The sequence below is a fragment of the Globicephala melas genome, chromosome 1, assembly GCF_963455315.2.
Source record: "Globicephala melas chromosome 1, mGloMel1.2, whole genome shotgun sequence".
NCBI lineage: Eukaryota > Metazoa > Chordata > Mammalia > Artiodactyla > Delphinidae > Globicephala > Globicephala melas.
The window spans coordinates 146,825,623-146,849,079 of NC_083314.1; the positions used below are offsets into that span (position 1 = coordinate 146,825,623).

General features: G+C 35.3%; 1 protein-coding gene across 3 annotated transcripts in view; it reads left to right on the plus strand.

Annotated features, from left to right (window-relative positions):
* LOC115860494 (AGBL carboxypeptidase 4) overlaps positions 1 to 23,457 on the plus strand; it is a 1,403,751-nt gene that overhangs the window by 107,402 nt on the left and 1,272,892 nt on the right. For all 3 annotated transcript variants that reach the window (XM_060305765.1, XM_060305756.1, XM_060305751.2), the window contains exon 2: positions 18,787 to 18,909. In XM_060305765.1, coding sequence (XP_060161748.1) covers positions 18,787 to 18,909 — 123 coding nt within the window. The remainder of the gene's footprint in view (positions 1 to 18,786; positions 18,910 to 23,457) is intronic.

The following is a 23,457-nucleotide window of genomic DNA, read 5'->3' on the forward strand; positions in this document are numbered from 1 at the left end:
TACTTTCAATTGTTTATGGGATAAAGTACCCATTTTTTAATAAACATGTAAGGTTCTCCCTAGGCTGATTTCTATGTAACTCTCCAGGCTGTTCTTTTAAAATCTCTGGGCACTTTATTTCAGAGCAACTTATCCTTTCCAGAATTGCAGCTTCATAACTTGGATGCCTGGTAGACACCTACTTAAGACTCAGTTCAAGTATCTCTTGATACCTTTTCTCTAGAAAAACTTTCTGGATTCTTCCCCAACACAGGGGACTTATTACCTCTTTCTTTAAGTCTCTATTTTACAATGTTGCATATGTCTATCAGAGAATGTAAAGTGCTTTTTTGTTTATTTTTCTACTTCCCCTTCTCACACTCCTTGAATGGTATCCTAAGTCTTATTAATCTCTAGATCTCCAACACCTGGCACAGTGTCTGGCACAGAGTGGACACCCAATGAATGCTGAGAGAGATAATGAGAAACAGCAGAAACCCTGTGCTGGAACTCTTTGAATATTGAATCTGGCAGAAATAGATTAGGAACACCAGCCAGATGTTGTTTTTAAGGGTTCTGTTTTTAGCACGTAAATTTAAATTTCATTTTGAAGTACAAGTCTAATTTGGGAACCAGAATACAGTTGTAGAGCTTCACAAGATTACATATGTAAATTCCCCAAAGGCTGATCTATCATCATGCCTTCCTAAAACAGTGCAGTCTGTGTGGAAGGAGAGTGGTCTCCAAGTCTGCATCCCAGACTTCTTGCTCCTTGAGCCCTCCGCCTACCTCATTCAGTTACCATCACGTGACCTACTGTGCTCAAATCTTCACCACAGAGGCAGCTTTCACCTTTTCTCTCTGTGAAAATGCCCTAAGCTCTGAGCGTCAAGGCTAGGTTGTACCCTGTCCTGCTTCATATCCTTCAGGGGCACGGTTTTACTGTGTTCAGGATAAAATCTAACCTTCTTATGCCACACAAGGCCTTCCTTCTATTTCCTGTCCCACTCTCCAGACTCTCACCTTGTTCCTCCATATAGTGTCTTCCTGTATCTTCTTTACTTGGCTAATTTTTACATATATATATATATATATATAAAAACATCTTTATTGGAGTATAATTGCTTTACAATGGTGTGCTAGTTTCTACTTTATAAAAAAGTGAATCAGCTATACATATACATATATCTCCTCGCTCTTGCGTTTCCCTCCCATCCTCCCTATCCTACCCCTCTAGGAGATCAGAAAGCATCAGGCTGATCACCCTGTGCTATGTACCTCCTTCCCACTAGCTATCTATTTGACATTTGGTAGTGTATATATGTCAATGCCACTCTCTCACTTCTTCTAAGCTTACCCTTCCCCCTCCCTGTGTCTTCAAGTCCATTCTCCACATCTATGTCTTTATTCCTGTCCTGCCCCTAGGTTCTCCAGAACTTTTTATTTTTAACATCTTTATTGAGGTATAATTGCTTTAAAGTGGTGTGTTAGTTTCTGCTTTATACCAAAGTGAATCAGCTATACGTATACATATATCCACATATCTCTTCCCTCTTGCGTCTCTCTCCCACCCTCCCTATCCCATCCCTCTAAGTGGTCACAAAGCACCGAGCTGATATCCCTGTGCTATACGGCTGCTTCCCACTAGCTATCTATTTTATATCTGGTAGTATATATAAGTCCATGCCACTCTCCCACTTCGTCCCAGCTTACCTTTCCCCTTGCTCTTGTCCTCAAATCCATTCACTACATATGCGGCTTTATTCCTGTCCTGTCCCTAGGCTGCTCAGAACCATTTTTTTTTAGATTCCATATATACCTGTTAGCATACAGTATTTGTTTTTCTCTATCTGACTTACTTCACTCTGTATGACAGACTCTAGGTCCATCCACCTCATGACAAATAACTCAATTTCGTTTCTTTTTATGGCTAATATTCCATTGTATATATGTGCCACATCTTTGTCCTTTCATCTGTCGATAGATACTTAAGTTGCTTCCATGTTCTGGCTATTGTAAATAGTGCTGCATGAACATTGTGGTACATGACTTTTTCTGAATTGTGATTTTCTCAGGGTATGTGCCCAGTAGTGGGATTGCTGGGTCATATGGTAGTTCTGTTTTTAGTTTGTTAAGGAGCCTCCATACTGTTCTCCATAGTGGCTGTATCAATTTACATCCCCACCAACAGTGCAAGAGGGTTCCCTTTTCTCCACACGCTCTCCAGCATTTATTGTTTGTAGGTTTTTTGATGATGGCCATTCTGACTGGTGTGGGGTGTTACCTCATTGTAGTTTTGATTTGCATTTCTCTAATGATTAGTGAAGTTGAGCATCCTTTCATGTGTTTGTTGGCAATCTGTATATCTTCTTTGGATATATGTCTCTTTACGTCTTCTGCCCATTTTTGGATTGGGTTGTTTGTTTCTTTGATATTGAGTTGCATGAGCTGCTTGTAAATTTTGAAGATTAATCCTTTGTCAGTTGCTTCATTTGCAAATATTTTCTCCCATTTTGAGGGTTGGCTTTCATCTTGTTTATGGTTTCCTTTGCTATGCAAAAGGTTTTAAGTTTCATTAGGTCCCATTTTTGTTTTTATTTCCATTTCTCTAGGAGGTGGGTCAAAAAGGATATTACTGTGATTTATGTCTTAGAATGTTCTGCCTATGTTTTCCTCTAAGAGTTTTATAGTGTCTGGCCTTACATTTAGGTCTTTAATCCATTTTGAGCTTATTTTTGTATACAGTGTTAGGGAGTGTTCTAATTTCATTCTTTTACATGTAGCTGTCCAGTTTTCCCAGCACCACTTATTGAAGAGGCTGTCTTTTCTCCATTCTATATGTTTGCCTCCTTTATCAAGAATAAGGTGACCATATGGGTTTATCTTTGGGCTTTCTATCCTGTTCCATTGATCTATATTCCTGTTTTTGTGCCAGTACTGTACTATCTTGAATACTGTAGCTTTGTAGTATAGTCTGATGTCTGGGAGCCTGATTCCTCCAGCTCAGTTTTTCTTTCTCAAGATTGCTTTGGCTCCTCAGGGACTTTTGTGTTTCCATACAAATTGAGAAATTTTTTGTTCTAGTTTTGTGGAAAATGCCAGCAGTAGTTTGATAGGGATTGCATTGAATCTGTAGATTGCTTTGGGTAGTATAGTCATTTTCACAATGTTCATTCTTCCAATCCAAGAATATGGTCTACCTCTTCATCTGTTTGTATCATTTTTAATGTCTTTCATCAGTATTTTATAGTTTTCTGCATACAGGTCTTTTATGTCCTTAAGCAGGCTTACTCCTGGGTGTTTTATTCTTTTTGTTGCAATGGTAAATGGGAGTGTTTTCTTAATTTCACTTTCAGATTTTTCATCATTAGTGTATAGGAATGCAAGAGATTTCTGTGCATCAATTTTGTATCCTGCTACTTTACCAAATTCATTGATTAGCTCTTGTAGTTTTCTGGTAGCATCTTTAGGATTCTCTGTGTATAGTATCATGTCATCTGCAAACAGTGACAGCTTTACTTCTTCTTTTCCAATTTGGATTCCTTTTATTTCTTTTTCTTCTCTGATTGTTGTAGCTAAAACTTCCAAAACTATGTTGAATAATAGTGGTGAGAGTGGGCAACCTTGTCTTGTTCCTGATCTTAGTGGAAATGGTTTCAGTTTTTCACCATTGAGTATGATGTTGGCTGTAGGTTTGTCATATATGGCCTTTATTGTGTTGAGGTAACTTCCCTCAATGCCTACTTTCTGGAGGGTTTTTATCATAAATGGGTGTTGAATTTTGTCGAAAGCTTTTTCTGCATCTATTGAGATGATCGTATGGTTTTTCTTGTTCAGTTTGTTAATATGGTTTATCACATTGATTGATTTGCTTATATTCAATAATCCTTGCATTCCTGGCATAAACACCACTTGATCATGGTGTATGATCCTTTTAATGTGCTGTTGCATTCTGTTTGCTAGTATTTTGTGGAGGATTTTGCATCTATGTTCATCTGTGATATTGGCCTGTAGTTTTCTTTCTTTGTGACATCTTTGTCTGGTTCTGGTATCTGGTTGATGGTGGCCTCATAGAATGAGTTTGGGAGTGTTCGTCCCTCTGCTATATTTTGGAAGAGTTTGAGAAGGATAGGTGTTAGCTCTTCTCTAAATGTTTGATAGAATTCGCCTGTGAAGCCCTCTGGTCCTGGGCTTTTGTTTGTTGGAAAATTTTAAATCACAGTCTCAATTTCAGTGCTTGTGATTGGTCTGCTTATATTTTCTATTTCTTCCTGGTGCAGTCTTGGGAGGTTGTGCTTTTCTAAGAATTTGTCCATTTCTTCCAAGTTGTCCATTTAATTGGCATATAGTTGCTTGTAGTAATGATCCTTTGTATTTCTCATGATGCTTTGTATTTCTGCAATGTCAATTGTTACTTCTCCTTTTTCATTTCTAATGCTATTGATTTGAGTCTTCCCCTTTTTTTCTTGATGAGTCTGGCTAATGGTTTATCAATTTTATTTATCTTCTCAAAGAACCAGCTTTTAGTTTTATTGACCTTTGCTATTGTTTCCTTCATTTCTGTTTCATTTATTTCTGATCTGTCTTTTATGATTTCTTTCCTTCTGCTAGCTTTGGGTTTTTTTTTTTTTTGTTGTTGTTGTTGTTCTTTTTTCTCTAATTGCTTTAGGTGTAAGGTTAGGTAGTTTATTTGCGATTTTTTTGTTTCTTGAGGTAGGATCGTATTGTTATAAACTTCCCTCATAGAACTGCTTTTGCTGAATCCCATAAGTTTTGGGTCATTGTGTTCTCATTGTCATTTGTTTCTAGGTATTTTTTGATTTCTTCTTTGATTTGTTCCATGATCTCTTGGTTATTTAGTAATGTATTGTTTAACTGCCATGTGTTTGTATTTTTTACAGATTTTTTTCCTGTAATTGATATGTAGTCTCATAGCGTTGTGGTCAGAAAAGATACTTGATATGATTTCAATTTTCTTAAATTTACCAAGGCTTGATTTGTGACCCAAGATATGATCTATCCTTGAGAATCTTCCATGATCACTTGAGAAGAAAATGTATTTTGTTGTTTTCTCATGGAATGTGCTATAAATATCAATTACGTCCATCTTGTTTAATGTATCATTTATAGCTTGTGTTTTCTTATTTATTTTCATTTTTGATGATCTGTCCATTAGTGAAATTGGGGTGATAATGTCTCCTACTATGGTTGTGTTAATGTCGATTTCCCCTTTTATGGATGTTAGCATTTGCCTTAAGTATTGAGCTGCTCCTATGTTGGGTGCATAAATATCTACAGTTGTTATATCTTCTTCTGTGATTGATTCCTTGATCATTATGTAGTGTACTTCTTTGCGTCTTGTAATAGTCTTTATTTTAAAGTCTACTTTTTCTGATATGAGAATTGCTACTCCAACTTTCCTTTGATTTCCATTTGCATGGAATATCTTTTTCCATCCCTTCACTTTCAGGCTGTATGTTTCCCTAGGTCTAAAGTGGGTGTCCTATAGACAGCATATATATTGGTCTTGTTTTTGTATCCATTCAGCCAGTCTATGTGTTTTGGTTGGAGCACTTAATCCATTACAATTAAGGTAGTTATCGATATGTATATTCCCTTTACCATTTTCTTAAGTGTTTTGGGTTTGTTATTGTATGACTTTTCCTTATGTTGAGTTTCCTGCCTAGGGAAGTTCCTTTAGCCTTTGTTGTAAAACTGGTTTCGTGGTGCTGAATTCTCTTAACTTTTGTTTGTCTGTAAAGGTTTTAATTTCTCCGTCGAATGTGAATGAGATCCTTGCTGGGTAGAGTAATCTTGGTTGTAGGTTTTTCCCTTTCATCTCTTTAAATATTTCCTGCCACTCCTTTGTGGCTTGCAGAGTTTCTGCTGAAGTATCAGCTGTTAACCTTATGTGGATTCCTTTGTATGTTATTTTGTTGTTTTTCCCTTGCTGCTTTTAATATTTTTTCTTTGTACTTAATTTTTGATAGTTTGATTAAAAAGGGTCTTGGCATGTTTCTCCTTGGATTTATTGTATATGGGATTGTCTGTGCTTCCTGGACTTGGGTAGCTATTTCCTTTCCCATTTTAGGGAAGTTTTCAACTATAATCTCTTCAAATATTTTCTCAGTTCCTTTCTTTTTCTCTTCTTTTGCTGAGACCCCTATAATTCAAAACTTGTGTAGTTTACTGTTGTCCAAGAGGTCTCTGAAACTCTCCTATATTCTTTTCATTCTTTTTTCTTTATTCTACTCTGCAGTAGTTATTTCCACTATTTTGTCTTCCAGGTCATTTATCCGTTCTTCTGCCTCAGTTATTTTGCTATTGTTTCCTTCTAGAGAATTTTTAATTTCATTTATTGTGTTGTTCATCATTGTCTGTTTGCTCTTTAGTTCTTCTAGGTCCTTGTTAAATGCTTCTTGTATTTTCTCCATTCTATTTCCAAGATTTTGGATCATCTTTACTATCATTACTCTGAATTCTTTTTCAGGTAGACTGCCTATTTCCTCTTCATTTGTTTGGTTTGGTGGGTTTTTTCCTTGCTTCTTCATCTGCTGTGTGTTTCTCTGTCTTCTCATTTCCTTAACTTACCGTGTTTGGCTTCTCCTTTTCTCAGGCTGCAGGTTCGTTGTTCCTGTTGATTTTGGTGTCTGCCCCCAGTGGCTAAGGTTGGTTCTGTGGGTTGTGTAGGCTTCCTGGTGGAGGTGTTGGTGCTTGTGTTTTGGTGGATGAGGATGGATCTTGTCTTTTTGGCGGGCAGGAATGCATCCAGTGGTGTATTTTGGGGTGCCTGTGACCTTATTATGATTTTAGGCAGCCTCTGTGCTGATCGGCAAGGTTGTGTTCCTGTCTTGCTAGTTGTTTGACATATGGTGTCCAGCACTGTAGCTTGCTGGTCGTTTAGTGGTCCTGGGTCGTAGTGTTGTGTTGGAGATCTCTGGTGGACCAACCGGAGCTTTTGCCATTTGATATTGCGTGGAGCGCGAGGTCTCTGGTGGACCAATGTCCTGAACTTGTTTCTCTCACCTCAGAGGCACAGGCCTGACACCCGGCTGGAGCACGAAGATGTGTCAGCCACACGGCTGAGAAGAAAAGGAATAAAAAAGAAAGAAAGTAAGAAAAAATAAATAAATAAAGTTAGTAAAATAAAAATTAAAAAAAATTAAAAAGTAATTTAAAAAAGAAAGAAAGAAGAGAGCAACCAAACCAAAAACAAATCCACCAATGATAAGAAGCACTAAAAAGTATACTAAAAAAAACCCCGCAAAAAACAACAACAAAAAAGACAGACAGACCCCTAGGACAAATGGTAAAAGCAGAGCTATATGGACAAAATCACACAAAGAAGCGTATACATACACCCTCACAAAAAGAGAAGAAGGAAAAAAAATCCTCATATTAAAAAAGAAAAGGAAGAGAACAACCAAATCAATAAACAATTCTACCAACGATAATAAACTCTAAATACTAAACTAAGATAGACATAAAGCCATAAACAAATTAGATGCAGAAAGTAAACCCCAAGTCTACAGTTGCTCCCAAATTCCACCGCCTCAGTTTTGAAATGATTCATTATCTATTCAGGTATTCCAGAGATGCAACGTTCGTGAAGTTGATTGTGGAGATTTAATCTGCTGTTCCTGAGGCTGCTGGGAGAAATTTCCCTTTCTCTTTGTTCACACAGCTCCTGGCATTCAGCTTTGGATTTGGTCTTTGGCTCTGCGTGTAGGTCATCTGAGGGCGTCTTTTCTTTGCTCAGACAGGACGGGGTTAAAGTAACAACTGATTAGGGGTCTCTGTCTCACTCAGGCCAGGGAGAGGGAGGGGTACGGAATGTGGGGTAAGCCTGCGGCGGCAGAGGCTGATGTGACGTTGCAACAGCCTGAGTCATGCCATGTGTTCTCCCGGGGAAATTGTCCCTGGATCGTGGGACTTTGGCAGTAGGAGGCTGCACAGGCTCCCGGGAGGGGAGGTGTGGATAGTGACCTGTGCTTGCACATAGGCTTCTTGGTGGTTGCATCAGCAGCCTTAGCATTTCATGCCTGTCTCTGGGGTCCACACTGATAGCTACCGCTTGCGCCCATCTCTGGAGTTTATTTAGGTAGTACTCTGAATCCCTTCTCCTCGCGCACCCCGAAACAATGGTCTCTTGCCTCTTAGGCAGTTCCACACTTTTTCCCAGTCTCCCTCCTGGCTAGCTGTGGCTCACTAGCCCCCTTCAGGCTGTGTTCACTCAGCCAACCCCAGTCCTCTCCCTGGTATCTGACCTCTGAAGCTGGAGCCTCAGCTCCCAGACCCCACCTGCCCCAGTGGGTGAGCAGAGATGCCTCTCAGGCCAGTGAGCGCTGGTTGGTACCGATCCTCTGTGAGGGAATCTCTCTGCTTTGCCCTCTGCACCCCGTTACTGTGCTCTCCTCCGTGGCTCTGAAGCTTCCCCACCACCAGCCCCGTCTCCACCAGTGAAGGGGCTTCCTAGTGTGTGGAAAGTTTTCTTCCTTCACAGCTCCCTCACAGAGTTGCAAGTCCTTTCCCTATTCTTTTGTCTCTGTTTTTTCTTTTTTCTTTTGCCCTACCCAGGCACATGGGGAGCTTCTTGCCTTTTGGGAAGTTTGAGGTCTTCTGCCAACATTCAGTAGGTGTTCTGTAGGAGTTGTTCCACATGTAGATGTATTTCTGATGTATTTGTGGGGAGGAAGGGTGATCTCTACGTCTTACTCTTCCGCCATCTTGAGGGTCTCCTCTATATATTTTTAAGGTTGTTCAGGAAGCCTTCTGTGAGGGAAGTTTAGACGTTGCTTCTTTTTGCTCTCGTGGAATACCTTAAGGTTACCTCACATTTCTAATATTTATCACATTATACTATAATGCAGTGGTTTACTGGTTTGCCTCCCCCAGTAATATCCTTGATGGAAAGGAATTTAAAAAAAATTTGTGTTACCAGAACCTAACATAGTGTGTGCATAGTAATCGTAAATAAATGCTTTGTTAAATAAATTAATAACCCCCTATATCCATAGCCCAGGAGGTAATGAAAAAAATTGCTCCTAATTGGTATGGAATAGAAGAATATATTTAAAAAAATTCTTTTTCAATTGAAATTTCAATTCAACAACTATTTATTAAAATTGCTCTATATCAGGCATGTTTTAGCTCTACAGTGTATGCAGGTGTCTCTATTAATAGCAGTAAAATAATATATAGTACCCTGCACTATGACTAACACATAAGTGGAAAGTTAGTGTTTAAATGACTAGTTGGGAAGTGGATATTAAGGCATATGCAATTAGCTGTAATAAAAGATAGAAAAGGTATAACTGGGGTCCTGGTAAGAGCAAGGGAGGGACATCATTTACTGTAAAATGTTGGGGAATTGGATGCAAACTACTGTTTCAGAGAAAAATGGGCCAGTCATTACTTTTAAAAGGCTATAGAATTAAAATAGAGAAGTCCAAGACCATAGCTTGCTGAGTTCGGCCTCATCCATGGTGATACACTTAAAAAGTAGCCAAGCAAGGATTCAGCCTTAGGGCCATATTTTTCCAAATTCCATGGCACCAAACTGTACTGTCTGTACTGAGTTTTTTCCTTCTTACAGAAATAGAACATTTTTTCATTATATGTCTTATTATTTTCAGTATAGTCCTTAACTAGATGGTCAGTTTCTTGAGAGTGTTATTGTTAATTATTAGTATATCCTTATTCTTTTATTGAGTGATAGATTGATTTACAGCTTATTTATCTTATATGTTCTCCTTAGTTCTTGCACAAGATAAGGTGGCTGAAAAATAGATCTTCGATGTATGTGTGGTAATCAAAACATCCTGTGATTGATTGTAGCTTAACAAATCTAGACAACTTATTTGTATTGTAGATACATGTGCCTAGAGAGAATTAGGATATGTGTATTTAGGAAATTATTTTTTTTTACATTTTTGTTTTTTTGAGTCCTTGAACTATATCTTGTAAATATATTTGCAATGAGAATAAGCATGGTATTTTATAAAATGCTAGGAAGAAGCTATTTAGTCGGTACTAGTTCACTGGGATTAAAGTCCTGAAATGAATAGATTCTCTTTCTTAAAACACCCTCAAGTAGGAATTTTAGATTTATTTTCTTGACTCAGAATTTGTGGGTTAAGTCTCATCTTCAATGTAATTTTCTCTCAAAATGATGAAGCCTTGGAAATATGGCTTTATAATAGAACCTTTGACAGATCCCTTTAACTACATGTCATTTATACATAGAGGTAATTTGTTAGCTCTTCCAAGGTGTTTGTGCCCGAGAGGTGGAATTCATGTTCTGTATAAAGGTCAGTTTTAATTAATAAGCTGCTTTCCTCATTTTTGACCAATATGAATTGCTTGTAACTTTTGTGTAAAGTAGTTTTCCATGAAAAAATAAAACAAATTGAGCCTTTGTCATATCCATCATCAGCATAACCGACTTAAATGTCAAAAATTCTATGTAGCCCCAGAGTTTATGTCTAGTGCCTCAGCAGGCCTATTTATTAGAGTAAAATATTATATGATGTAATTATCATATCATTTCATTGGGTACATCTATATCTTTGTTTTTCCTTTCACAAAATATGTTTATAATTTTTATTGCTAAATATTTGTTATCCATGTAGTATTTTTAAAGGCATGTAAATAATAATGTTAATAGGATTAGATCTTTTATTTCATTAAAGGTAAGCCACAATTATTTTATTTTCTCTTTTGTCTCTAACTTCCTTAATTTGAAAAAATTCGTTGTGTTACTGTCTCTATGTTTGGAGACAAATATTCTACACACTATAATAAGGGTGTTTTATAGTCTGTAATTTAATTGGATGCTACCATATTCAGTGTTTACTTCAAAGATAGACTTTTGGTAAGACATTCTTTATGAATTTCTATTTAAATTATGCCTTTCCTTTTTCTGAATCCTCTCTTATACTTTATAATAGAATTGAATCTTTTATTCTTTTGTTAAATACATTTCTTTGAAGATACAGGTGTCTTACTAAGAATGATGATAATAATGATAATGAGGGTGATAATAGTTATAACCAACTACTTATTGAGTAAATGCTATGTTCTAAGTGATTTACATATATTTTCTGTACCCTTCAGAACAACATAAACAATCTCTAAGTGAAAGACTTAAGGAGATTATGGTAAACTACTTAATAAGGGTTATACTGCATATATATCTGAGTTAGCTGGATTCAATCTCAGCTGTCTGTGACTTTGAAATCTAAATTCTTACTACTAATTCATGCTGCTGTAACTAAATGTGAGGGTATTTTAAAATAAGAGTAGAAACTTTGGGTTAAAAAATCTGGGTGAAACAGCTATGTGGCTAGCATTAAAATGCACACATAAAGAAGTTAGAAGTTATTATTCAATAAGAACAATGATTTCATTATTCCATGCCACCTTGGATTATTTTATACTACTGTAAATGCCATTCTTTTTAATGATTTTATATACATTCATAGTGTAATTGAGATATTTCTCTGAGAATAATAAATTTGCATTTCCCCCATTGTGCACTTAAATGATCAAGCATTATATTGTATTAATATTATGGAGTGTAGTATCCCCGCCCCATTCACCCTTTCTGTCTTTATGTCAGTATATGCAGGGTTTATGATGTCTTCCTTTCTTTAACTATTTGGTCTCATTATATCACAACTGTTTATCTTAGTAAACTGTAGATATAAAGATTCTGTTTGTTCTTTTGATGAATATCATATATTCCCTGTGCTCTCAATAGGCAAACAAAAACCAATATTCAATATTGAAATCAAATTTAGCTCCTAAAAGTCCTTTTTTATTTCAGTAAATCAATGACTATTTATAGATTACTGATGTTGTGCCAAGCATTGTGTCATACCTGGGGTGGAGAGAGAAAGTGGTGATAAAAAGAAAAGACATTAGATTCTTCTGATGACAAACCACAATCACTAGGAGTAAAAAGACACACATAATGAATACATAATAAATCAATAATAAAAAGGTAAATATGTTTTGAGGAATAAACAAGATGCTGTGGCGATGTAGAGGAACAATCATTGCTGGGGAAGAGGACTTCCTATCATTCTAGAGGACTGTCATTGCTTGGGGAAGTCAGGTAAGACTTCCTAGAGGAGATAACATTTCACATAGGTCTACAGGATGAGTAGGATTTCTCCACAAGGAAAAACAGGGATATGCACATATCTAGGCATATGGAAAACATAATAAAAAGTTCCAATGTTTGCATTTGTAATCACTGTAATCACAACTGCTACAAATATTAACTGATATAGGAGTGTTGTATTAGCAAATCAGTTACAATGAGTGATAATGCTGTTTGTTGGTGACATGATTTTTTAAAATGGTGATACTTCAGGATGAAATTATGAACAAATCAATTATAGTCTTTCCTTGATTTACATGTTAGATAGTTCCTTGGAAAAATCAGTGTTTATTAAAGCCATACAAAGTGCTTTGCATGTGTAAAACAGGTTCTAAGCTCATATAATTATAACTAAGATTTTTACATACATGGATATCTGTATACATGAATATATGAATATATCTGACATTTGGAAGTCATACTGGACTTTTCTCTACTTTGCACTACCTCTTGCATCCCTGTTCTCTACTACTCAAGTGCCATCAGTGCTCTTTCAATTATGAAAACAAACAAACAAAAATGCCTCAACAAATTTCCAAAATGCCCCCTGGGAATACTGCTCACAATGATAACCAACTCAACAGAATAATTAAAATAGGAATAGAACTAACAAAAGTTGTTAGAGAAGTGGAGAATAATGTACACAAACTATTTCCTTATCTTTCATAGAAGAGCTTCAATAGATACTGTTTGATGTTGATAAATTAAGATATAGAGGAATAAAGATATTGTGTAGAATAATACCTGAGAAAGTAAAAACAGAAGTGGTTAAGAGCATTTTCATCTAGGAAATGAAAACAGGGTTTGAGTGGTATGAGTCATAGGATAATTTTACTTTATATATATGTATATATGTATATATATGTATATTTATGTAAAATCTCCATCCATATATATGGATTAATTCTGTGACATGAAAATCAATTCTCACTCTTTCACTTTTAAACATTTAGAAATAATCTTTTTGAGACATAGTTTACATATAATGAAATGTACCTATTTTTACTCTACGTGACCTCCACCATCATCATACATATATATGAGGTTCATTTTTTTTCCCTAAAGAGCTGTCCAGTTCTTCAAGCACTATTTGTTTTATCAACTGTTGTTTCCACATTAAATTATCATTACACCTTTGTTGAAACTTAATTGACCGTATGTATGTGGATATATTTCTTCACCCTGTATTCTGGTCCACTGATTTATATGACTTTCCTTAAGTCTTATCATGTAAGTTCTTCAACTCTTATTTTTCAAAATCATATTGACTATTTCAGGCCCTTTGATTTTCCATATAAATTTTAGAGTCAGTTTGTTGATTTCTAGAAAAAATGCTGCTGAGATTTTGATTGGTATGGCATTGAATCTGGAGACCAATTTTTGGAAAGTTGTCACCTTAACAATAATGAGTTGTCTAATCCATGAACATGGTATACCTTGCCATTTAATTGGGTCTTCCTTAATATCCATCAGCAATGTTTTTTTTTAGTTTTCAGTATACAGTTCTTATATATAATTTGTTAATTTAAGGCTGGGTATTTTGTGTCTTTGATGGTCTTGTAAATGGTACTGTGTTTCAAATTTCATTTTCCAATTGTTCATGGCTAGAGATCCCTTTCTGGGATCTCTACTTAATGCCCTGAGTTTTCAACATGGATTCTCCATTCTGGATGGTTGCATCTTGAATGTTTCCCAGCCCTGTGCACTTTGGAAATTGTTAATCTACAGCTTCCTAGTCACTCTTTGTCTGGTCTCATGGAGTTTCACTCTACATGGCTTTGCATTCAGACAAGGTCTTAAGCAGATATTCTGTAGAATTTTGGTGCTCTGGCTCTCGTAGTGCTCTCCTCTTCAATAGTCTGACCTTCAAACTTTGCTCAGTCTCTCCAAACTCTTACTTATGTCTTCTCAACTCAGAAAACCACCCTGTTGTGTTTGGGAACACTCTTCTTGTACCATCTTCCAGAAAGTGCCACTAATCTAAAATAGTACTAACATTAGGTGCACCTCAGGTTTTCCCTTTCTCTCAGGCATCACAGTGTGGCAACTGCTTGTCATGTAAGTCTGAAAAGAGTTGTTTTGTATATATTTGTCCAGTTTTCTAGTTGTTTATGGTGGGAGTATGGATCTAGTCCTAGTTACTCTCTCATGGCTAGTAGTTGTCCTATTAGCAACTGCTTTCCTCTCCATTATCCCTGAGTACCTTGAGGAGTTTTCTGGAAGAGTTTGCAAGTCACCATTGCAGACATTCACCATTAAACACACATGTGTGTATATATACCACTCTGGCAAATGACAGGAAGGTATATATAACTCTGCTGAGATAGGCAGGGGTCAATGAAGATTTCAAAGTTTTGATTGTATTATACATTTGATTGTACAATTTGATTGATTAAATTGTAGTCAACCCCTTTTTTTATCTGCAGCCCCTGACAGCCACAGATTTTTGTTTTTGTTTTTTAAAAATACCTAATTTTGCCTTTTAAAAATGTTATATAATTGGATTATAAAGGATGTAGACTTTACAGTTCGGCTTCTTCCTTTTATTATAGTGCACTTGAGATTCACACATGTGGTCATGTGTGTCAATAATTTCTTCCATTTTATTGCTGATTTGTATGCCATTGCATGGATGTACCAGAGATTGTTTATGCATTCACCAGTTGAAAGCATTTGGATTGTTTCCAGTTTTGGGGTGATTATGAACAAAGCTGCTGTAAACAGTCATGTGTAGGGTTTTTTTTTTTTTTCCTGAACATATGTTTTTACACCTCTTCAGTATTCCGCCTAAGAGTGGAATATCTGGGTTGTATGTTAAGTGTATACTTAATTTTATAAAAAAGTGCTAAACTATTTTTCAGGGTGGTTATACCACTTTACATTTCTACTAGAAATGCATGAAAGTTTCAATTGAGTGTGTCATCATCAATTCTTGGTTTGGTCAGTTTGATTTTAGCCTTTTTAAGTATGTGGTAGTATTTAATTGTGGTTTTAATTTGCATTTCCCTATTGACTAATGCTGTTGGGCATCTTTTCATGGACTTATTTGACACCTATTTATCCTCTTTGGTGAAATATCTGATAAAATCTTTTATGTATTCTTGATATAGTCCTTAATCAGATATGTGTGTTGCAAGTATTTTCTCTCAGTCCATGGCTTGACTTTTTCTTTTAATTAATAATGCCTTTCAAAGAGCAGCAAATTTTAATTTAATAAAATCCAGTTTATAACTTTTTTCTTTTATGGTCTGTGATTTTCGTCTCTTATATAGTAAAATCTTGCCTAACATAAGGATACACAGATATTCTCATACTTCTTTTTCATTTGGCCACTTAAAAAAATACTTTCCATTTATTTCACGTTTAAGGGTTTTTTTTGGTGGTAAAATGTACATAACATTTAACATTTTAACCATTTTAAGTGTACAAGTCAGTGGCATTAAGTACATTCACACTGTTGTGTTACCACCACCACTACCCTTTTCCAGAACATTTTCATCATCTGAAATGGAAACTTTCTCTGCCTATTAAATAATAACTCCCATTCCCTCCTCCATCCAGCTCCTGGTAACCTCTATTTTTACTTTGTTTCTCTATGAATTTGCCTATTCTAGGTACCTCATGTAAGTGGAATCATATAATATTTGTCATTGTCTGGCTTTTATCATTTTGCCTAATGTTTTCAAGGTTCATCCATGTTGTAGCCTGTATCAGAATTTCATTCCTTTTTATGGCTGAATAATAAATATTTCATTGTATGTATCTACAATGTTAAAAATTTTATTCATATGTTGATGGAATTTGGGTTGTTTTTATCTTTTGGCTATGAGAATAATGTTGCTATGAACATTGGTGTACAAGTATCTGAGTCCCTAATTTCAATTCTTTTGAGTATATACCTAGGAGTGGAATTGTTGGATCTATGGTAATTTTATGTTTGAAACTGTTTTTATGCCACCAGCCTGTTTTCCACAGTGGCTGTACCATTATAATTTCCCACCAGCAATGTGCAAGGGTTCTAGTTTTTCTATGTCTTGGCCAAATTATTTTTCATTTTTTTGATAGTGGCCATCCTAACAGGTGGGAAGTGGTAGCTCATGGTTTTGATTTGCTTTTACTTAATGACTAGTGATGTTGAGTATCTTTTTATGTACTTATTGGCTACTTGTATTTCTTTGGAGAAATGTCTATTCAATATCTTTGCCTATTTTGGAATTTTTCTTTTTGTTTTGGTTGCTGAGTTGTAGGAGTTCTTTATATAATCTGGATGTTAACCTCTTAACAGATATGTAATTCACAGATTTTTTTTCCATTCTGTAGGTTGTCATTTTACTCTGTTGATGGTGCTTAATGCACACGTTTTTAATTTAGATGAAGTTTATTTTATTTTTTTCTTTTGTTGGCAGTGCTGTTGGTGTCATATCCAAGAAATCATTGCCAAATCAAGAATTAATGACATGGAGATTTCCTTCTGCTTTTTTCTAAGAGTTTTATAGTTTCATCTCTTATATGTAGGTCTTTGATCCATTTAGAGTTAATTTTTGTATATGGATGGTGTCAGGTAAGGGTCTAACCTCATTCTTTTTTGTGTGTGGAAAACTTTCATATTTTCTTCTATAAGTTTTATATTTTACATTTGGGTGTTTTATTTATTTTGCATTAATTTTTAAGTGTGATGTGTGGTTGGTTTTAGTATATGGATTACTAACTCGTCCAACACAATTTGGGGTAAATTTTTTTTTGCAGCATACGAGCTCTTTTTAGTTGTGGCATGCGGGCTCTTAGTTGCAGCATGTGGGATCTAGTTCCCTGACCGGAAGTCGAACCCGGGCCCCCTGCATTGGGAGTGTGGAATTTCAACCACTGGACCACCAGGGAAGTCCCAAGTCTAAAATTTTAGGTTGACATTTTTTTCTTTCAATAACTTAAAGACGTTATTCCTTTGACTTCGGTTTTTCAGTTTCTTATAAGTAGTCTAATTTTTTATCTTAGTTCATTTTTATGTGATTTATATTTTTAAATATGAAATACCAAGTTAAAAAGTATATTCTGCTTGGTGCTTCTTGGGCCTGTAGTTGTATATCCTTCATTAAATGTGGGAAAATTTCAGGTATTATCTCTTCAAATATTTCTTCTGCCCTCCCATCTCCTTCTGGAATTCCAGTTATACGTACATTACATTATTTTATTTTATTCCACAGCTCTTAGGTGCTGTTTTTTTCTTTTCTTTTCCTTGTTTTTGTTCAGTTTATTTCTATTGATTTGGAGTTCACAGTTCTTTCCTCATCTGTGTCAAGCCTACTGATGAGTATACTGAAGACATTCTTTATCTCTTTTATTGTGTTTTTTAGCTTTAGCATTTCCTTTTGGCTTATTACTGTAATTTCCATCTCTCTGCTGAAGTTCTCCATTTGTTCATGCATTTTGTCCTCATTTTCTACTAGAAAATTTAACATATTATTCTTAGTTATTTTAAATTCATTGTCTGATAATTCCAGTATCTGGTCATTTCTGAATTTAGTTCTGTTTATTTTTTCTCCCAAGATAGTAGGTTGTTTTTTTCTTGAGTTTTTTGTATGTTCCGCAATTTTTTATTGAATACTGCATAACTCACGTAGAACCGTAGAGAATGATATAAATATTATATGTTACAATGCTTGCACCTCTTCTCCTAGGTGCATTTGTTTGAGGGCTTATATCTACCCAGTCAGGAGTTAAGCTGGGTTGAGTTTCATTGTTGCTATGGTTGTCTTCAGTTTGCCACTGGCTTCATATGCTTCTAGTGATACTTTATTCATGAAGGAAAGGGATAGGGTGATTGAGGGTTTTTCTTCAATGTTTTGCTCCACCCTAAACTTTTGTCCTTCCCTTGGATACTCCTATTACAGAGGGGGCTTCTATCTATGCTTTTGTCCCTATGCTAGAATTAGATTGCTTTGTTTGTTATTCAGTGCTTGCTATATTGGTATTGAGGGATTAGGAGTGTTTCTGTTATACTGGTCTAGCCTAGGTCTTAGGCAGGCCCTGTATGTTCTGATGTTGGAGTGGAGTTTTTTCAGTGATCCCACTTCTCTTTCGTCTTTTAATTCTGCTTTGAACCTTTGATATGTTTTGTGAGAGATTGTTTTTTACTCCTTCCCCAGGGGTAGGGGACCTTAAATAATGTTGATATATAGTCTTAGGCCCAGGACTGTTTCCTGCTCTTCCCCCAGCTGTAGAAGATTGTTTTCTTTTACAGCTCCGCCTCTTACAATGAGTCTCACTTGTGCACTGAAATACAAACATCTTTTGCATTTCAGTAGTTACACTAGATATTTTTCATTACCTAGTTCTCATAACACAGTTTAGAAATATGGGTTTTACCATTCCCTTTTTGTGGATGAGAGAAACTGAGGCTTAAAAGGATTCGGTTGATTGCTTTGTGACACAGGGAATTAATATGTAGTAGCGATAAGATTTGAGCCTATATCTTTTTGATTTAAAAATCTATTCTCTTTCTACTCTACCACAATATGTGGTTAATTTTTTTAATGCCTGGATAAGCACCAAATTATAGGGGAGGGGGTAAAAATTTTATTGGATTTCTGTTACTAAATGCATTATGATTTCTGTTTAACATGAGCCAATTTTTTGAACAATAGGCAATGATCTGGGAAATGATGATACCATCGGAGGGAATGTGAGCAAATATATGGTGCTTCCAACTGGATACTGTGGACAGCCCAAGAAAGGACATCTTATCTTTGATGCTTGCTTTGAAAGTGGTGAGTGTATCAAAGGCCTTTTCTTTTGAACTTGTCTAGTGAGTCATTTTTGGAATCTAATGCCATCTGACCATTTAGTGTGATTCAACCCATTTAATTTTTTACCATAATGAAATAAGTTGTCAGGAAAAATCCATTTTGAATGAACTAACTTGGAAATACTTAAAAATGAAGTGCTGTATTTTGGTTGTGATAAATGATTAGAAAGATAATGGTAGTAGTAATGAACATTTATGCAGTACCTTATATTTTATCAAATACTTACCCAGATATTATTTCTTTTGGGATAAAACTAATATAATTTGAATACTTGATAAATTATTAATTATTCAATGTCTACTGTATACCTGGTTCTTAGTCTTTCTGAGAGCAGTCTTCTCTATAAAGAAGCAATTAAAGAAAAGATTCAGTTGAACACAAACAAAACAGAAAAAGTAATATACTTTGTAAACAGCAAATGCTGTGAGTATTCTGATAGGGGAGAACAGGGCTTAATTGTGAATTTCCACCCAGTAGTAGTTGAATCTTGTTAACTTCTTTATATCTGAGCCTCATACTCTGAATGGCATATAAGCACATAGTAGGTATTCAGAATACGTTGAAAATATTAATGAGAAAGTTAAACATAACTTTGTTTTATATACAGTTGTTGATTATTTTTCGTTTTGAGTAATGTGTTTGCATGTGTGTGTGTGATTGAAGGGACGTTCCAGTTATATGACAGTTCTCTGAACCCCTAAGTACCATGATTGTTTTACCAACAATTAAAAAGATGTGGAAAGATTAATTTTCTGTTAGCTTTGATAAAAAGCCATATTTAATTGCTTGCTGTTCCCCAGTCTACCAGCTTCTCTCAAGTCTTTGTACCTTTGCAGATGCTGTTTTCTCTGTGCCCCAGATGCCTTTCTCTACTTGGTAAAATGTTAATTCAGACTCAGGCCAGCATTTCTTCCTCTAAGACCCAGCACCTCCCAGGCAGGTTTGGCCGTCTCTACCTGTATATTTACAGGCACCTCTTCTATGATTTACTGGCCTCTGCTATGATAGTTTTTATTGCATTGCAGTCATTTAATGATCTCTTTCCTTTTCCTTATCACTGAAAATTCCTTGAAGTCAGTGATGGTTTCTCACTAATTTTTGTTCCTTAGCACCTAGTGTACTATCAGAAACTGACTCTAAAGAAATGGAGTTACATGATTTACCTGACAGAGAAATCAAAATAAAAAAATAAAACTTGCTGTTAACTAAGAACAGCAAGAACAGCAAGAAAAGCAAGAACATAAAGGGAAAAAAACAATAGTAATTATCACTTTATTACTTATTGTTTGCCATACCCTGTAAGGAATGATATACATAGTTTATCTCATTTAATACACACAAAAGACTTCTGAGGTATTATATCTCTCTTTGTAGGTGAGGAAGGTGATGCTCAGAGATGTAAAGTTATTTACCTTGAATTGCATGACTGACAAGTGGTGTAGCTGAATTTGAAACTGAGAATTTCCTGGCTCCACAGGCCATACTTTTAACCACTGCATATATGGATTACCTTATTATAGGTCAACTTATGACATGAATAATAAACATATTGTTGAAAATTTCTCACTAGGTGATAAGATATATAGGAAAAGGTTTTATGATAAAGAAAAATGAAAAGTTTACTACTGTTTTAAAATAAACCATCCAAATAAATACTATGGTTGCCATCATATGCAATTTGATTATTCTTTTATTATTGATATGCATATATGTGTATTGAATGTGAGAAGTGCACTATAATTCATACTTCAAATTAATTGGTTAGCCTGAGAGATTTAGTATGTTGTATTAAGTTACCATGGCATGAAAAAGCATCAGTGAAATAAAGATATGGTAGTTATTTATATATCATTTCAGACAATAGAAATAAAAACTTAAAAACTTTTATTTTTAATTCCCCCAATGGAGTTTTACTACATTTATTTGTGTAATCTTTAAAAATTAATGTTTTATTTCCTCTTGAAAGAAAATAAAATAGTCTTTATTATTGGTGCAGCATGAAAATATGCTATGACTACATTAGAAATCAGGGTTTTTAGCTTAATACTGCACCTGAACTTTTCTTTTAGATATCCAGATGGCTGATATACTTTGTTGTTTTTTTAACTTTATTGAGGAATAGTTGACAAATATAATTGCATATATTTAAGATGTATGATGTAATGATTTGATATACATGTATATTGTAGAACAATTACCAAAATCACAATAATAAACACATCCATCACCTTACATAGTTAACATAGCTATCTGCTTTCCCCTCCCTGTGGTGAAAATGCTTAAGATCTACTGTCAAAAATTTTCAAGTATACAATACCATATTCTTTAACTCTAGTCACCGTGCTGTGCATTAGAGCCTCAGAACTTATAACTGAAAATTTGTACCCCTTGACCTACATCACCCCATTTCCCCTTCCCTCAGCCCCAGGCAACCACCATTTTTTTCTCTGTATCTATGAAATCAACTTCACTGCAGCATTATTCACAATAGCAAGATGTGGAAACAACCTAAATGTACTTTGCTGGATGAGTGGATACAGAAAATATGATATATATATATATATATATATATATATATACACACACACGTGATATATATGAGTGATGGAATATATATATATATATATATAAATATAATATATAATGAAGTATTATTCAGCCATATAAAGGACATCCTGCCATTTGTGACAACATGGATGAATCCAGAGGGCATGCTACCTACATTTTTTTTAAACAAGAGGTAACATAGTATAATACCAAAAAACACAGGTTTTGGTTTCAGACAGACTTAGGTTCATATATTAACTTTAGCACGTACTTGGTTATGTCATTGCTGATGTTATCACTTAAAGTTTACTTAAAATTAGGAAAATAAGTATCTGTATTGTAGAATTATTGTGCAAATTAGAGATAACATACAAAATAGACTTAGCACAATATCTAGTAATATCCCAGGTACTAATTCTGGCACATGAATAATATCAACATTTCAAGGGTGCTAAAATGTACCAGAATTTTTCTTGGTGTATTTGTGTTATTTCCAACCCATAGAAAAACCTTGTAATATCAGAGCCTTAAATTGGGTTCCTCCCACAGTCATACTGAGATAAGGACTTAGGTAAAGGTTGTATATTTTATTTATTTATTTATTTATTTATTGGAGTAAAATTACTTTACAATGTTGTGTTAGTTTCTGCTGTACAATGAAGTGAATCAGTATTTGTATGCCTATATCCTCTCTCTTTTGGACCTCCCTCCCCTCCCCCCCCATCTAGGTCATCACAGAGCACTGAGCTGAACTCCCTGTGCTATACAGCACATTCCCACTAGCTATCTATTTTACACATGGTAGTGTATTTATGTCAAACCTAATCTCCCAATTCATCTCACCCTCCCCTTTCCCCACTGTGTCCACATGTCCATTCTCTGTGTCCATGTCTATTCCTACCCTACAAATAGGTTCATCTGTACCATTTTTTTAGATTCCACATATATGCGTTAATATACGATATTTGTTTTTCTCTTTCTGGCTCACTTCACTCTGTATGACAGACTCTAGGTCCATCACATCTCTACAAATGACCCAATTTCTTTCCTTTATATGGCTGAGTAATATTCCATTGTATATATGTACCACATCTTCTTAATCCATTCATCTATTGTTGGACATTTAGGTTGTTTCCATGTGTTGGTAAATAGTGCTGCAATGAACATTGGGAAACGTGTCATTTTGAATTATGGTTTTCTCAGGGTATATGCCCAGTAGTGCGATTGCTGGGTCATATGGTAATTCTATTTTTAGTCTTCTAGGAACCTCCATACTGTTCTTCATAGTGTCTGTATCAATTTACATTCTCACCAACAGTGTAGGAGGGTTCCCTTTTCTCCACACCCTTTCCAGCATTTGTTATTTGTAGCTTTTTTGATGATGGCCATTCTGACCAATATGAGGTAATACCTCATTGTAGTTTGGATTTGCATTTCTCTAATGATTAGTGATGTTGAGCATCTTTTCACGTGCCTCTTGGCCATCTGTATGTCTTCTTTGGTGAAATGTGTATTTAAGTGTTCCACCCATTTTTTAATTGGGTTGTTTGGTTTTTTTTGATATTGAGCTGCATGAACTGTTTGTATATTTTGGATATTAATCCTTTGTACACTGTTTCATTTGCAAATATTTAGTCCCATTTTGAGGGTTGTCTTTTTCTCTTGTTTATGGTTTTCTTTGCTGCGCAAAAGCTTTTAAGTTTCATTAGGTCTGGTTTTTAAATTTTCGTTTTTATTTTCATTATTCTAGGAGGTGGGTCAAAAAAGATCTTGCTGTGGTTTATGTCAAAGATTGTTTTTCCTATGTAATCATCTACAAGTTTTATCCAATCTTACATTTAGGTCTTTAATCCATTTGGAGTTTATTTTTGTGTATGGTGTTAGGGAGTGTTCTAATTTCATTCTTTTACATGTAGCTGTCCAGTTTTCCCAGCACCACTTATTGAAGAGACTTTCTTTTCT